General features: G+C 45.5%; 1 protein-coding gene across 2 annotated transcripts in view; it reads left to right on the top strand.

Moving 5' to 3' along the window:
- Window positions 1-17,676, top strand: part of LOC126425147 (luciferin sulfotransferase-like) — a 105,963-nt gene that overhangs the window by 79,072 nt on the left and 9,215 nt on the right. For both annotated transcript variants that reach the window (XM_050088097.1, XM_050088096.1), the window contains exon 5: window positions 11,511-11,631. In XM_050088097.1, the coding sequence (XP_049944054.1) occupies window positions 11,511-11,631 (121 nt within the window). The remainder of the gene's footprint in view (window positions 1-11,510; window positions 11,632-17,676) is intronic.

Below are 17,676 nucleotides of genomic sequence, written 5' to 3'. Positions count from 1 at the left end.
TTCGTCCCTACTGCTCAGTCTATACATCGAAGAAGCAATAATGGAAATAAAAGAAAGGTTCAGGAGTGGAATTAAAATTAAAGTTGAAAGGATGTCAATGATACGTTTTTCTGATGACATTGCTATCCTGAGTGAAAGTGAAGAAGAATTACATGATCTGCTGAATGGAGTGAACCGTCTAATCAGTACATAATATGGATTGAGAATAAATCGAAGAAAGACATAAGTAATCAGAAGTAGTAGAAATGAGAACAGCGAGAAACTTAACATCAGGATTGATGGTCACAAAGGAGATTTAGTTAAGGAATTCTGCTGACCAGGCAGGAAAATAACCAATGACGTACGCAGCAAGGGCATCAAAAGCAGACTATCACTGGAAAAGAGGGCATACCTGGCCAAGGGAAGTCTACTAGTATCAAATATTGGCCATAATTTGAGGAAGAAATTTCTGAGAATGTACGTTTGAAGCACAGCATTGTATGGTAGCGAAACACGGATGGTGGGTAAACTGGAACAGAAGAGAATCAAAGCATTTGGAGATGTGGTGCTATAGACGAATGTTGAAAATTAGGTAGACAGATACGGTAAGGAATAAGGAGGCTCTGCGCAGAATTGGAGAGGAAAGGAATGTGTGGAAACCACTGACAAGGAGAAGGGACAGAACGATAGGACATCTGTTAAGACATCAGGGAATGACTTCCATGGTACTAGATGGAGCTGCAGAGGGCAAAAGCTGTAGAGGAAGACAGAGATTGGAATACATCCAGCAAATAATTGAGGAAGTAGGTTGCAAGTACTAATCTGAGATGAGCAGGTTGACACAGCAGAGGAATTCGCGCGGCGGACCGCATCAAACCACTCAGAAGGCTGATGACAATATATATATATATATATATATATATATATATATATATATATATATATATATATATATATATATATATATCTTATAAAGCGCTGTCTTCTGTCAGGACTTTGCTGTCATATGTTTCTTAAAGACATGCACTTTATTCACAATGAAACCTATCGACAAGAAAATGGTTCAAATGGCTCTGAGCGCTATGGGACTTAACATCTGAGGTCATCAGTCCCCTAGAACTTAGAACTACTTAAACCTAACTAACCTAAGTACATCACACATCCATGCCCGAGGCAGGATTCAAACCTGCGACCGTAGCAGTCGCGCGGTTCCAGACTGAAGCGCCTAGAAACGCTCGGCCACAGCGGCCAGCAACAAGAAAAAAAAATCGAAGTGAACTGGGAGAAGACAAAAACGGAGAAAATGAGAAAGTTGTAACATAACTTTCCAGAATAGAAAACTAAAACCTGTTAATATAGTTAAACTCTATAAAATAATATTATAGGGAGTTTCTCCATACTGTAGGTATATGTGTTCTATGCCCCTATGAGCCTCTACCCCAAGAAATAAAAAGCAGCGCCCTCTGAGATGGTCAAAGAATTTGACGTCCTTTGGATGCTTAACACTAGCGAATCATCGGCCACAGAAAAAAACTGTGTAACGTAAAGCTTGATAATAATGAAACACCGAGCGAGGTGGCGCAGTGGTTAGACACTGGACTCGCATTCGGGAGGACGACGGCTCAATCCCGCGTCCGGCCATCCTGATTTAGGTTTTCCGTGATTTCCCTAAATCGCTCCAGGCAAATGCCGGGATGGTTCCTTTCAAAGGGTACGGCCGACTTCCTTCCTCGTCCTTCCCTAATCCGATGAGACCGATGACCTCGCTGTCTGGTCTCCTTCCCCGAAACAACCAACCAACCAATAATGAAACTTCCTGGCAGATTAAAACTTTGTGCCGGACCGAGACTCGAACTCGGGACCTTCGCCTTTCGTGGGCAAGTGCTCTACCAACTTTTTTTTTTTTAATCTCATTTTGTTCGTTTTTGTTCGTTGCATCTGTTCGGAGCGGACGTCGTAAGACATCCGTTTAAGATCGTTGTTGATCGATTAACTCAGTTTTTTTTTTTTTATTACAGAGGGCTGCTAACCCTCTGACCGAACACGCTGTGCTACCGTGCCGGCACCAACTGAGCTACCCAAGCACGACTCACGCCCCGTCCTCACAGCTTTACTTCTGCCAGTGCCTCGTCTCCTACCTTCCAGTCGTGCTTGGGTAGCTCAGTTGGTAGAGCACTTGCCCGCGAAAGGCAAAGGTCCCGAGTTCGAGTCTCGGTCGGGCTCACAGTTTTAATCTGCCAGGAAGTTTCATATCAGCGCACACTCCACTGCAGAGTGAGAGTCTCATTCTTAATAATAATAATTACAATAAAAATAACACATTAAACATGGAAGATCCTGATTAGGTTCATGTTGTTGTTGTTGTGGTCTTCAGTCCTGAGACTGGTTTGATGCAGCTCTCCATGCTACTCTATCCTGTGCAAGCTTCTTCATCTCCCAGTACCTACTGCAACCTACATCCTTCTGAATCTGCTTAGTGTATTCATCTCTTGGTCTCCCTCTACGATTTTTACCCTCCATGCTGCCCTCCAATGCTAAATTTGTGATCCCTTGATGCCTCAAAACATGTCCTACCAACCGATCCCTTCTTCTAGTCAAGTTGTCCCACAAACTTCTCTTCTCCCCAATCCTATTCAATACCTCCTCATTAGTTACGTGATCTACCCAACTTATCTTCAGCATGATTAGGTTCATACGTGCATATAAATTAAAGATGTGTGCACCGTGTGCCTATAAGCTCCAATGCAGGACAGGGTGGCAAGAGGTTCCACGGTGATGTCACAGCTCACAGCCCACCTGTGTGTGACCCATACCGTGCATGTTGGTATCCGCGGGTGGAACCAATAGGGACCCTTGAAAACCATCCGACGAAATTTGAATGTGACTCATAGCAGCAAAGCGTGTTCGTGCTTTTTCATCAGCGATCCTTTTTCAATCCACCCTTTGCTGTAATCATGGGACGGGGAGGAGAGAGGGGTGTGTCATTGACACAGGCGTGAGTAGAGTGGCATAGAGACCCCTCAGTTCAGAAACACTCTCGGGGCCACCTGCGCGTCTTTGTTGGGCCCTTTAAAAATGTTCCTACACAGGGACAGCCAGCTATTCCCAGGCGCCGGCATGACGCGCATCCCTTTAAACATCCCTTAGATCCCTCATGCGGCCAGTAAACGGTAGTTCAGCGATGCACCATCACTCAAATAAGGGCTGTCTAAATGGTCCAATCCTAGGGATGCAGATTTATCGGGCCTCTTTCCAATGAGCACAACAGTCCTGAAAACCATGTATTCGATACTATTATCGGTCGTTATCGAATATGTTTACACGCCACAGCTTCTCGCTCCCATACTGTGTTAGGTCTGTTGGTCGATTTTTGGAATAACTGTGCTGGTAGACAGCCCAACAGCTAACACAAAGCGTATGAAATGGCATGAAACTTACGTAATGAGAGATAATTACTACTTGCAGTACTGGGATTAAAACATGAATTCTTGTTGTAACTAAACTGGTTCCATGAACAGTCTTCCTCGCAGCGTAAGAAATATACAATGCAACATATCAACACTGAAGTCACACAAACCGTATATATATATATATATATATATATATATATATATATATATATATATATATATATATATATATATATATATAGGGTGAAAAGCATTTAAACCGACAAACTCTGGGAGGTTGTAGGGGACATCAAAACAAATATTTTTCCCTAATGTCATTTTTTCCTATGAGGATTATTTAAACCGGTGGAGGCCATACTACGCTCTTCAGTTGTTAGAGGGCGTATTACGCTCTTCAGTTGTAGGCAAGTGCTGTCCACCAGTGTAGCAGTGCATTGTCTCTGTTTACTAATGGAGCGATACACCTGGAGTGAGTACACTGGTATGGTTGGTGCGTACTACGTAGCGCACCACAACGGACGAGCTGCACAGCGGATTTACCAACAACAATATCCTAACCGCCGTATCCCGCACCATACGACCTTTGCTGTTGTGTACCAACGTCTGCGTCAGACCAGGTCATTTTGCAGATTACCTGGACAGGGACGCCGTCGCACGGTAAGAACGCTGCAAGTTGAGAAAGCTGTCTTGCAGTATGTGGAGCGGGATCCTTCTATCAGCACTCGTGCAATTGCACGTAACATGGGGACGAATCAGACGAATGTAAGAACAGTCCTTCGAGAGCAGTTGTTACGTCCATTTCACTTACAGCGTGTCCACAATCTCAAACCAGTTGATTATCCACCCAGGGGACAGTTTTCGCAGTGGTACCTGCAATAGTATGAAATGCATCCTACATTTACATCCTCTGTATTGTTTACCGATGAAGCAACGTTCGGGCGTGATGGAATCTTCAGCATGCACAATTCGCATGTTTGGAGTGAGGATAACCCATATGCCACAGTTACTAGCGTTCATCAAGTGCGGGGTTTCTTTAATGTGTGGGTCGGTGTTGCTGGGGACTGTTTAACTGGGCCGTATCTGCTTCCTAGGCCATTAAATGGCAGGCACTATTACAATTTTCTCGCCAGAGCATTGCCAAAATTTCTGGAAGACGTCCCGCTCCCTACAAGACAACGCATGTGGTTCCAACATGACGGGGCGCCGGCACATTTCAGGCGTCATGTGCGTCGATTCCTGGACCGACGGTTCCCAGAAACGTGGATTGGCAGAGGTGATCCTGTTCCATGGCCCGCTCAATCCCCAGGTATGTCCCCTCTGGACTTTTTTCTGTGCAGAGAGATGCGCAACCTTGTTTACGCAATTCCTGTTGCATCAGAAGAGGGTCTGGTTGCCCGGATAGTAGCAGTAGCAGGAACAATTCAGGATACTCCTGGGGTTTATGCCCGTGTCACACAGAACATGATCCGACGGTGTAACCTTTGTTTACATGTCAATGGAGGCATTTTTGAAAATCTACTGTAATTGAAATTGAGTTGTGTTAATGTGTCGTCTGTTGGTCATAAAAAAAAATTGAAAAATGTTTGTTGGTTCAATTAATTAGCTGCCAGAGAAATCTTCCTCTACCGGTTTAAATACTCCTCATAGGAAAAAATGCCATTAGGAAAAAGTATTTGTTTTGATGTCCCCTACAACCTCCCAGAGTTTGTCGGTTTAAATAATTTTCGAATGGCTCTGAGCACTATGGGACTCAACATCAGTCATCAGTCCCCTAGAACTTAGAACTACTTAAACCTAACTAACCTAAGGACATCACACCCATCCATGCCCGAGGCAGGATTCGAACCTGCGACCGTAGCAGTCCCGCGGTTGCGGACTGCAGCGCCTAGAACCGCACGGCCACCGCGGCCGGCTAAATACTTTTCACCCTATATATATATATATATATATATATATATATATGTATATATATATATATATATAGGCCGAAGCGAAATTCGCGCACTCCTCACATGCCAGCGATAAAACATGTCGCTGACAAAATTTCGTCCGACGAGTACATTCGGCAGAAAAAGGATGTTAGAATGTCGCAATTTGGCAACACTTTAACCACATGTATGGTAACTATCTCTGTCGGAATAGATTAGTTGTGCTGTACAGTTGGTGCAATAGCCAGAGTTTTTTGTGCTAGCATATAGGAGGTCGAAGGTTCGATCCTGCGTTGGAGCGCATTTTTGTTTCATTTGTTAATTTCATTCTGACATTTACTGCTGTAATATACACCGTTTCTTTGGTCACATGTATCCTAAATTTACATTTTGTACCGCTGAACATAACAAATACATGGTTAGACAAATAAGAAGTAGACAACTGAAACAAATAACCTGTCATACGACAGAGTAACTACAAAATCAATATCAGTTTCGAGATGTTAAAGATGATAGCACAATACAGTAGCACAACATTTGCTTCTCATTTATACTACATGTAATATGAGCGCTCAGATGTCGTGCATTAGCAACCAGTGGCAATAATAATGTCCATATTAATGATCGCATGACCTTCAGAACAGAATACGTTGTCCTCAGAACAACAGATGCTCAAAGAGACCTCCCCTCACGTCCAAACATTGCGCAACCGCCGGACCGTACAGCAAAGCTGCGTCCACAGTAACAAGAGCAGCATGAACACACTCTATCAATTCTTGCACATTCGTAGGCCGAGTAGAGTACACGTGCTCGTTCAGGTGTCCCCACAGGAAGAAACCCAGGGGATTTAGGTCACGTGAACGTGGTGGTCATGCAACCTGACCTCCACATCTGAGCCATCTCCCTGGAAATGTTTTGTCCAAATACTGTTGTTGTTGTGGTCTTCAGTCCTGAGACTGGTTTGATGCAGCTCTCCATGCTACTCTATCCTGTGCAAGCTTCATCTCCCAGTACTACTGCGGCCTTCATGCTTTTGAATCTGCTTAGTGTATTCATCTCTTGGTCTCCCTCTACGATTTTTACCATCCCTGCTGCCCTCCAGTGCTAAATTGGTGATCCCTTTATGCCTCAGAACATGACCTACCAACCGATCCCTTCTTTTAGTCGTGCCGCAAACTCCTCTTCTCCCCAATTCTATTCAATACCTCTTCATTAGTTATGTGATCTACCCATCTAATCTTCAGCATTCTTCTGTAGCACCACATTTCGAAAGCTTCTATTCTCTTCTTGTCCAACTATTTATCGTCCATGTTTCACTTCCATACATGGCTACACTCCATACAAATACTTCCAGAAACGACTTCCTGCACTTAAATCAATAATCGATGTTAACAAATTTTTCTTCTTCAGAAACGCTTTCCTCGCCATTGCCAGTCTACATTTTATATCCTCTCTACTTCGACCATCATCAGTTATTTTGCCCCCCAAATAGCAAAACTCCTTTACTACTTTAAGTGTCCCATTTCATAATCTAATTCCCTCAGCATCACCCGACTTAATTCTACTACATTCCATTATCCTCATTTTGCTTTTGTTGATGTTCCTCGTATATCCTCTTTTCAAGACAGTGTCCATTCCGTTCAACTGCTCTTCCAAGTTCTTTGCTGTCTCTGACAGAATTACAATGTCATCGACGAACCTCAAAGTTTTTATTTCTTCTCCATGGATTTTAATACCTACTCCAAACTTTTCTTTTGTTTCCTTTACTGCTTGCTCAATATACAGATTTAATAACATCGGGGAGACGCTACAACCCTGTCTCACTCCCTTCCCAATCACTGCTTCCCTTTTATGTCCCTCGACTCTTATAACTGCCATCTGGTTTCTGTATAAATTGTAAATAGCCTTTCGCTCCCTGTATTTTACCCCTGCCACCTTCAGAATTTGAAAGAAAGTATTCCAGTCAACGTTGTCAAAAGCTTTCTCCACGTCTACAAATGCTAGAAACGTAGGTTTGCCTTTCCTTAATCTTTCTTCTAAGGTAAGTCGTAGGGTCAGTATTGCCTCACGTGTTCTAACATTTCTACGGAATCCAAACTGATCTTCCCCGAGGTCGGTTTCTGCCAGTTTTTCCATTCGTCTGTAAAGAATTCGCGTTAGTATTTTGCAGCTGTGACTTATTAAACTGATAGTTCGGTAATTTTCACATCTGTCAACACCTGTTTTCTTTGGGATTGTAATACTGTCACACATTAATTCCCGAGTGTTGAGGTGCACCATCATGTTGAAACCATATCCTCTGCCGAACATGTAGTGCAACATCTTCCGGTGCATCAGACAGATAGTTTGAGACGAATGCATGATTCCTTCGTACAGTCAACCAGTCAGGCAACATGTAGGGGCACAAATGCCTATCGCCCAATATTCCGGCCCAGATGTAGATGCCAAATCGAACTTGCTATCCACGGTCGCGGGTGACATGCAGGTTAACCTCACAGCAGTGGTGGGCATTGTTCATATTGAAGATTCCCTCACGAGTTAATGCTGCTTCATCCGACCGTATTACGCTGTTCGCAAAGTCATCGTTGGCTTCGTGTTGGAATCATTCACAGAATTGCATCCGCTGATGGCGATCTGTAGGATGCAGGTGTTGCGTGCAGCATGTCAACGACCGTGCTTTGCGAGACACGCAGCTGCCTTACTACGCTACGTGTACTTCTCTGAGGTTCTTGGTACGAGGTTTGTCCGGAAAATACATATAAAACTTGAACAATAACTTTATTTTACAATTATTCAGGTATTACAATATGGTCTCCTTCAAAGTGCTCGCCCTGAGACGCGATACACTTCTGCCAACGCCGTTTCCACTGTTGATAACATTGCTGAAAGTCTTCAGTTGTGGTGTTGTTCAGTTTCCGTGTCGTTTCGGCCTTGATGGCTTCCACATCTCCCAAGTGCCGCCCCCGAAGCACCATTTTGCATTTCGGGAACATGAAGAAGTCACACGGGGCTAAATCGGGTGAATAAGGCAGGTGGTCTGTCACGGTGGTTGAGCTTCGGGCCAAAAACTCGCGCACAACGAGCGACGTGTGAGCAGGCGCATTGTCGTGATGAAGGATCCACCTGCCGCCTTTTGCCAACTCCGGTCGAACTCGGGCCACACGAGCTCTGAGACGTGCCAGAACTTCAACGTAAAAATTTCCGTTCACTCTCTGGACGGGAGGGACAAATTGCTTGTGAACAATGCCCCTAGAATCAAAGAAAACAATCAACATTGTCTTCACATTGGACCTTGATTTTCGCGACTTTTTTGTTCTCGGTTCTCCTGCTAGTTTCCGTTCCTTGCTTTGAGATTTGAGCTCCACGTCGAATTCGTAAAAGCAGGACTCGTCTCCAGTGATAACTATGTTGAGAAAGTCCCCTCGTTCCTCTGCTTCCAACCAATCCTCACAGCACTCAACCCTCTTTGCTTTCTGTTCTGGCGTCAAGAGCTTCGGTACGATTTTCGCACACAATTTCTCCAATTCAAGTTTTTGTGTCAGGATTTCGTGAACGATTGTTTTGGGGATTGACAGCTCGTCAGCAGACTGTCAATCTACGGTCTTTAAGAACACAAGCATCGGAACTCGATGTCGACGGGCGTCCTGGGCGAGGGTCATCGTTCACTTCTTCTCGGCCATCCCGGAACCTTCTTAACCACTTGTTCACGGTTGGTTCCTTCAGAGAATTGTCTCCGTAAACCTGTTTCAAACACTCAAAAATCTCACGGCCGTTCTTGCCTAGCTTTGCAAGAAACTTGATGTTGACGCGCTGTTCCTCAAATCAGAGAGCGCTCCATGCCGACGGCAGGTGAAGAAGGGTGACTGTCAACAAGCTGCCGCACACTCTCACCTTCACGCAGAGTGCTCTGACTCGAGCTGAGCGTTGATGGGATTGATTACAGCAGTAGTCCCACCTGGCGGTGACTGCAACTTGTAACATAAAGACATTATTCAACTTTTTTATGTATTTTCCGGACAAACCTCTTGTATGACCTCCAGAATAGCTTCCTCAGTAGCTAGAGTATGGCGAGTCCGTGGATGACCTCTGTCACGCGATGGTGGAAGGAGAGAACCTGACACCCGAAGGCGCAGCTCCAGACGCCGAAATACATTTTATCTGGATGGCGTCGATTAGGATATCTAGCAACATATTCACGAGTGGTAACACCAGCCTCGTTATCAGATGCACCAAGGAACGGAAGCATATCCATTTAATCACCGTTCGTGTATGCTATACGTCTGCCACGCTTGTTTAGAGGTTTATGATGAGAAAATTCGATACGTGTACGCATGTACGTTGCAATCTGTCACGGGCGCGTTACTTCTCTCGCAACTAGACCCTGTCTGGTGGACAGCACATACAGTATAAATACGCCGTCAGCCCTGAGCACTGTTCCACATAACGCACATTACCCCTCTGACAGATATGGTTCTGTATGATTCATCCCGACACCGCTAATTGTGAAATGTTCAGCTTCAAATTACGTTGTTCCTTAATGGTAATAGACGATGTCACCACAATCCCATCGATAGAATAATAATAATAATAATAATAATAATACATTGAGAAACGGTCTAAACAGCATGCGTTTACCAGAATCAGTGTTGAAAGGCATAATTAGTGGGACCATGGTGATAACACATACAAATAGTAACCGAGTTTGGACATTATTCGCAAAGCACGTTCTAGTCCTACTGGTAATGAATCCAGGTTCTGTTTACAGCACCGTGATGGTCGCATCCGTGTTTTGCCGACATCGCAGTGAACGCTAATTGGAAGCGTGTATTCGTCATCACCATACTGGCGTATCACCCGGCGTGATGGTATGGGGTGCCATTGGTTACACGTCTCGGTCACCTCTTGTTCGCATTGACGGCACTTTGAACAGTGGACGTTACATTTCAGATGTGTTCCGACCCGTGGCTCCACCCTTCATTCGATCCCTGCGAAACCATACATTTCAGCAGGATAATGCACGACCGCATGTTGCAGGTCCTGTACAGGCCTTTCTGGATACAGAAAATGTTCGACTGCTGCCCTGACCAGCACATTCTCCAGATCTCCCACCAATTGAAAACGTCTGGTCAATGGTGGCCTAGCAACTGGCTCGTCACAATACGCCAGTTACTACTCTTGATGAACTGTGGTATCGTGTTGAAGCTGCATGGGCAGCCACCCAAGCTCTGTTTGATTCAATGCCCAGGCGTATCAAGGCCGTTATTACGACCAGAGGTGGTTGTTCTGGGCACTGATTTCTCAGGATCTATGCACCCAAATTGCGTGAGAATGTAATCACATGTCAGTTCTAGTATAATATGTTTGTCCAATGAATACCCGTCCCTCATCTGCATTTCTTCTTGGTGTAGCAATTTTAATGGCCAGTAGTGTAGTATAAAATAGCAACAGACTTCTGAATTTCACAGGTATTTTTCAATGTCTAAACACTTTAATCACATTTACGATTATTTTCGGTATTGCAAATCGAACTTTTGAGAAGTATCATAAATTTTCAGGTATGTAAGTTCGTCATCACTGAAAACACGGTGACATACTCATACAATTTATGAATTTTTTAAATAAAATGTGGAACGTTGAAAGAGTAATGAGTTGTTACACGAATCATGTAAAAGTAACTGATGCCCCTTACAAAGCAAAACGTAGTGTTGTTGATACAAATCTGTCTGTTCTCGGTCAGAGTATTGAAATGTGATAGAAGTTTATACAATACAGCTTAGCTAACACCCATATATGAACTGTGCGTTGCGTCGCTACTTGAAAAATTAAGCCGGCCTCTGTGGCCGAGCGGTTCTAGGCCCTTCATTCTGGAACCGCGCTGCTGCTGCAGTCGCAGGTTCGAATCCTGCCTCGGGCATGTCAGCGTGTGATGTCCTTAGGTTAGTTAGGTTTAAGTAGTTCTAAGTTCTAGGCGACTGATGACCTCAGATGTTAAGTTCCATAGTGCGTAGAGCCATTTGAACCATTTGACAAATAAAAATGAACCGTTCGATGCCCCTTCTCGACAACCTATACCGGATTATACTGTACTACTGATAATCGTCCAACTTTGAAGGGTTATAAATCACAGGAGTATTTTTTGTCAAGTTTTTTTTTTTATTCTGTTCATCTAATTTGCTACTGTAATGTGTTACAGATAATTTACGTGGCTCGCAACGCAAAGGATGTCGTAGTATCTTACTACTATCACCACCGCCTGTGGAATGAGTGTACATTGACACTAGACGAGTTTGCTGAATGTTTCATGGAAAACGTAGGTAAGTAATCGACAGTACATCCTAAGCACACAAATTAAGAAGAAAGCTAATGAAGATGTCTACTCGTACTTCTAGGCCACGAGTCTTGGCTATTTTCTAGGTAAATTTGATGCAAACCTGAGCAATTTCCCAACATGAGCAGGCTGTCTATAATTAAAGTTCCAGATTGAAAACGCCGTAGAAAGAGAACCAATGCTCGGAACGACGTTAAATTTGAAGAGCATATTATTGATGCAGGGGGTAACGTCATGGAAAAAAATAATGAAAATTTTACCAACGGATGATGCTGTAAGCGTCTTAACTTAAACAGTGCTTGACAAATGAATCACAATACAACAGCCAATCGGGCAGGTCAGTGTGCATAACTGCCAAAGTCCAGAGTCAACAGTTGTGACAGTTTTACCTAGGTAAGCCAGTCCACCACGCCTATGTCGTACCACAGCGAATTGGAAAAAATTGGTTTTCAATTGTCCTGGGGCAAAAAATCGCATAAACAGCAAAACGACATCTGTTTCTACGAGGGTTGAATGAAAAGTAATGCCCTCACTTTCGTTAATTGGGTTTGGATGGGAATAGTTTAATAAATCAAACGCAGATATAATCCTTAGAGTGCGATCTTTAATTACCGATATTCTCTTTTCCACATAATCGCCAGCCAATACATTTCTGACAACGATGAACAAGTTTTCTAAAGCCATCACGGAAGAAGTCGATACTGTGTTTCCGCAACCACAGTCTCGCAGTTCTCTCAACATCTTCATCAGAAGCATAATGATGTTCCACCACATCGTCTTTCGTTATAGGGAACAGATGGAAGTCAGACGGTGCTAAATCTGAACTATATGCCGTACGGTGGTGAGATTCAGTCTCTGAAGTACTGCATCCGGGGTACACATCGTGCATAGATCTTCCGATAGCCAAGCAAAGCAATAATGTGAGCCACACGTTCTTGTGAAATGCCGATAGTGCTTGCAGTTTCTCTGTGAGTGATACGACGATCGTCCTGAATCAATGTGTCAACATTTTGCTTGTGAAACTCGCTGATTGCTGTCACAGGACGTCCAACTCTTTGTTTGTCACTTGGGTCAGATGTTCCCACCTCAACATATTTGAACTTACTCGCCCAACGATGCACAGTACTCACATGAACACAATCACCATAAACTGCTTTCATTCTCTGATGAATGTCCTTTGGGGTGACACGTTCTGCTATCAAGAATTCAGCGGGTGCACGTTGCTTCAATCACATTGACCGACCGCCTGCACAGGGTTCCACACTTTTACATTGTAACAACACAACCGTTCAATGCTAAGGCTTCCCGACTGGGAAACCGTCGCCTGGTCAGATGAGCCCCAATTTCAGTTGGTACCAGCCGATGGCAGGGTTCGAGTGTGGCGCTGATCCCACGAAGCTTTAGTCCCAAGTTGCCAAAAAGGCACTGTGCAAGCTGGTGGCGGCTCCATAATGGTATGGACTGTGTTCACACGGAATGGACTGGGTCCCTGGTCCACCTGAATGGTTATGTTCGGCTACTTGGAAACCAATTGCAGCCATTCATGGACTTCATGTTCCCAAACAACGTTGGAATTTTTATGGATGACAATGTGTCACATCAGTGGGCCACAACTGATCGCGATTGGCTCGAAGAACATTCTGGCAGTTCGAGCGAGTGATTTGGCAACCCATATCGCCCAACATGAATCACGTGGAACATTTATGGGACATAATCAGGAGGTCACTTCCTGTACTAAATCATTCATCGCCAACATTGTCGCAATTATGGACGGCTATAAGAGAAAGCATGGCTCAATATTTCTGCAGGGGACTGCGGGCTCTTAAAATAATAATTGAAATGATGGTGTGGTGTTGGCCCTCAACTACGTACCCTCCGACTCAGAGCTGCAATATTAAAAGTTTTGTCTGGTTTCGTTGTCTAGGGGCTGCGATACGTAGTTGCCACATTACAGGCCAAATACTGCTGAGTGTACAGTATACGATAAGAATACATACATGAATCGAATGGCCGAAGGTTTCTGTCACTCAGCAATTGCGAATTACGAATGTAACATATAAATTTATAAATGAAAAATTGCAGTTAAATAAAATCTGCAGGTACTATCTTAACGACATTAAATGATGAGTACGGTAGTAGAAGTACTTTTGAGAATGTGGTATATTTCTGCAAAACACTTATTGGTGACGGTGGTGCAGCAATTAAATAAAATATAAGTTGAATAACAGGGAAACAATAGATTCCTACTTCACGTAATTAGTTATGAACAAGAACATAGCTGGCGAGATATTCACTTATAAAAGCGCACTACGTCTTCACTGCAGAAGCCACGGAAATCACACAAGAGCACAGGTCGGCACTCTGAAATATTTCTCTCCTCCGCGACCACGCGCAAACTGCTCCACTGTCCAAGTCTTTCCACCGACCCCGCGTCCGTCGCACCGTCGCGTCCAGCACTTCCTGCGTCCTGTGCTGAACTCTGTCCCAACTACCTCGTGTCCTCTCTGGAATCGATGCTCCTCCCCAACCTCCGTACGTCTCTCGAAGTAACGAGCGCTGTGATTGGCTAGAGCGCTCCCGCCATGTCTCCAAGCCAACATCCACTCATAAACATGTTGAAACACACACCAAATACTGGATTTACATTTAAATAACTTGAAATAAAATAAATATTCCTACGGATGGGCCATAAACACTCTCTAACACACATTATTAAGTACCTAAACAAATTAAATTAAACATACACTCCTGGAAATTGAAATAAGAACACCGTGAATTCATTGTCCCAGGAACGGGAAACTTTATTGACACATTCCTGGGGTCAGATACATCACATGATCACACTGACAGAACCACAGGCACATAGACACAGGCAACAGAGCATGCACAATGTCGGCACTAGTACAGTGTATATCCACCTTTCGCAGCAATGTAGGCTGCTATTCTCCCATGGAGACGATCGTAGAGATGCTGGATGTAGTCCTGTGGAACGGCTTGCCATGCCATTTCCACCTGGCGCCTCAGTTGGACCAGCGTTCGTGCTGGACGTGCAGACCGCGTGAGACGACGCTTCATCCAGTCCCAAACATGCTCTATGGGGGACAGATCCGGAGATCTTGCTGGCCAGGGTAGTTGACTTACACCTTCTAGAGCACGTTGGGTGGCACGGGATGCATGCGGACGTGTATTGTCCTGTTGGAACAGCAAGTTCCCTTGCCGGTCTAGGAATGGTACAACGATGGGTTCGATGACGGTTTGGATGTACCGTGCACTATTCAGTGTCCCCTCGACGATCACCAGTGGTGTACGGCCAGTGTAGGAGATCGCTTCCCACACCATGATGCCGGGTGTTGGCCCTGTGTGCCTCGGTCATATGCAGTCCTGATTGTGGCGCTCACCTGCACGGCGCCAAACACGCATACGACCATCATTGGCACCAAGGCAGAAGCGACTCTCATCGCTGAAGACGACACCTCTCCATTCGTCCCTCCATTCACGCCTGTCGCGACACCACTGGAGGCGGACAGCACGATGTTGGGGCGTGAGCGGAAGACGGCCTAACGGTGTGCGGGACCGTAGCGCAGCTTCATGGAGACGGTTGCGAATGGTCCTCGCCGATACCCCAGGAGCAACAGTGTCCCTAATTTGCTGGGAAGTGGCGGTGCGGTCCCCTACGGCACTGCGTAGGATCCTACGGTCTTGGCGTGCATCCGTGCGTCGCTGCGGTCCGGTCCCAGGTCGATGGGCACGTGCACCTTCCGCCGACCACTGGCGACAACATCGATGTACTGTGGAGACCTCACGCCCCACGTGTTGAGCAATTCGGCGGTACGTCCACCCGGCCTCCCGCATGCCCACTATACGCCCTCGCTCAAAGTCCGTCAACTGCACATACGGTTCACGTCCACGCTGTCGCGGCATGCTACCAGTGCGATGGAGCTCCGTATGCCACGGCAAACTGGCTGACACTGACGGCGGCGGTGCACAAATGCTGCGCAGCTAGCGCCATTCGACGGCCAACACCGCGGTTCCTGGTGTGTCCGCTGTGCCGTGCGTGTGATCATTGCTTGTACAGCCCTCTCGCAGTGTCCGGAGCAAGTATGGTGGGTCTGACAAACCGGTGTCAATGTGTTCTTTTTTCCATTTCCAGGAGTGTATATCAAAGGAACAGCAACAAAACAGTCGATCAGTAGCCTAATGTGTCTGTGCTTTCTAAAAGACAATAAATATTTAACCAATTTCTTCATGAATAGCATATATCGGATATAAACAAAGACACGCCGGTCGGGTTGGCCGAGCGGTTCTAGGTACTGCAGTCTGGAACCGCGCGACCGCTACAGTCGCAGGTTCGAATCCTGCCTCGGACATTGGTGTGTGTGATGTCCTTAGTTAGGTTTAAGTAGTTCTAAGTTCTAGGGGACTGATGACCTCAGAAGTTAAATCCCATAGTGCTCAGAGCCATTTGAACCATTGAAAGGACACGGCATATTTCTTTCCCCATCCTTGATACAATCCAAGCTTGTAGCTTGTGCTTCGCCTCCAATGTCAATCTCGACGGGGCGTTAAACCCACTCTTCATTTCTTTTTCCTTTCGTGGGACGCGGACGTAGGCTGGGAGCAGTTCTGCAGTGGACTAATGACCGTCATTGTGGTACACCGGTTCCCCACGGTCGTTTAGGCAAAGGGTGGGCTGCTACCAAAACGCTAGCTGAATACATACGATACACGAACAGCTACAACACGATAACACAAGAAACAAAGTTCACACGATTCATAGACAGATGGCGTCCTATCCTTAGGTTCATTGACAACTACAGCACCCGATCAAAAAGTTAAACAAAAATAAATTTTGCCAAATCGTGAAAGAAGCGGATCGTGTGCTAGACGGAATAGACGCTAAATAAAAGTGAGAAAGACTGCATCGTACGTTCGTTTTAGGGTGTAAGGGATGTCATACAATACTGGTCATTAAAAATGCTACACCACGAAGATGACGTGATACAGACGCGAAATATAACCGACGGGAAGAAGATGCTGTGATATTCAAATGATTAGCTTTTCAGAGCATTCACACAAGGTTGGCGCCGGTGGCGACACATACAACGTGCTGACATAAGGAAAGTTTCCCACCGATTTCTCATACACAAACAGCAGTTGACCCCCGTTGCCTGGTGAAAAGTTGTTGAAATGCCTCGTGTAAGGAGGACAAATGCGTACCATCACGTTTCGGACTTTGATAAAGGTCGTATTGTAGCCTATCGCGATTGCGGCTTATCGTATCGCGACATTGCTGCTCGCGTTGGTAGAGATCCAATGACTGTTAGCAGAATATGGAATCGGTGGGTTCAGGAGAGTAATACGGAACGCCGTGCTGGATCCCAATTGCCTCGTATCACCAGCAATCGAGCTGACAGGCATCTTATTCGCATGGCTGTAATGGATCGTGCAGCCACGTCTCGATCCCTGAGTCAACGGATGGGGACGTTTGCAAGACAACAACCATCTGCACGAACAGTTCGACGACGTTTGCAGCAGCATGGTTCAAATGGCTCTGAGCACTATGGGACTTAACATCTGAGGTCATCAGTCCCCTAGAACTTAGAACTACTTAAACCTAACTAACCTAAGGACATCACACACATCCATGCCCGAGGCAGGATTCGAACCTGCGACCGTAGCGGGCGCGCGGCTCCAGACTGTAGCGCCTAGAACCGCTCGGTCACTCTGGCCGGCGCAGCAGCATGGACTATCAGCTCGGAGACCGTGGCTGCGGTCACCCTTGACGCTGCATCACAGACAGGAGCGCCTGCGATGGTGTACTCAATGACGAACCTGGGTGCACGAATGGCAAAACGTCATTTTTTCGGATGAATCCAGGTTCTGTTTATAGCCTCATGATGGTCGCATCCGTGTTTGGCGACATCGCCGTGAACGCACATTGTAAGCGTGTATTCGTCATCGCCATACTGGCGATTCACCCGGCCTGATGGTATGGGGTGCCATTGGTTACACGTCTCGGTCACCTTTGTTC

The sequence above is a fragment of the Schistocerca serialis genome, chromosome 10, assembly GCF_023864345.2.
Source record: "Schistocerca serialis cubense isolate TAMUIC-IGC-003099 chromosome 10, iqSchSeri2.2, whole genome shotgun sequence".
NCBI lineage: Eukaryota > Metazoa > Arthropoda > Insecta > Orthoptera > Acrididae > Schistocerca > Schistocerca serialis.
This window is presented reverse-complemented; position numbering and strand designations above follow the sequence as displayed.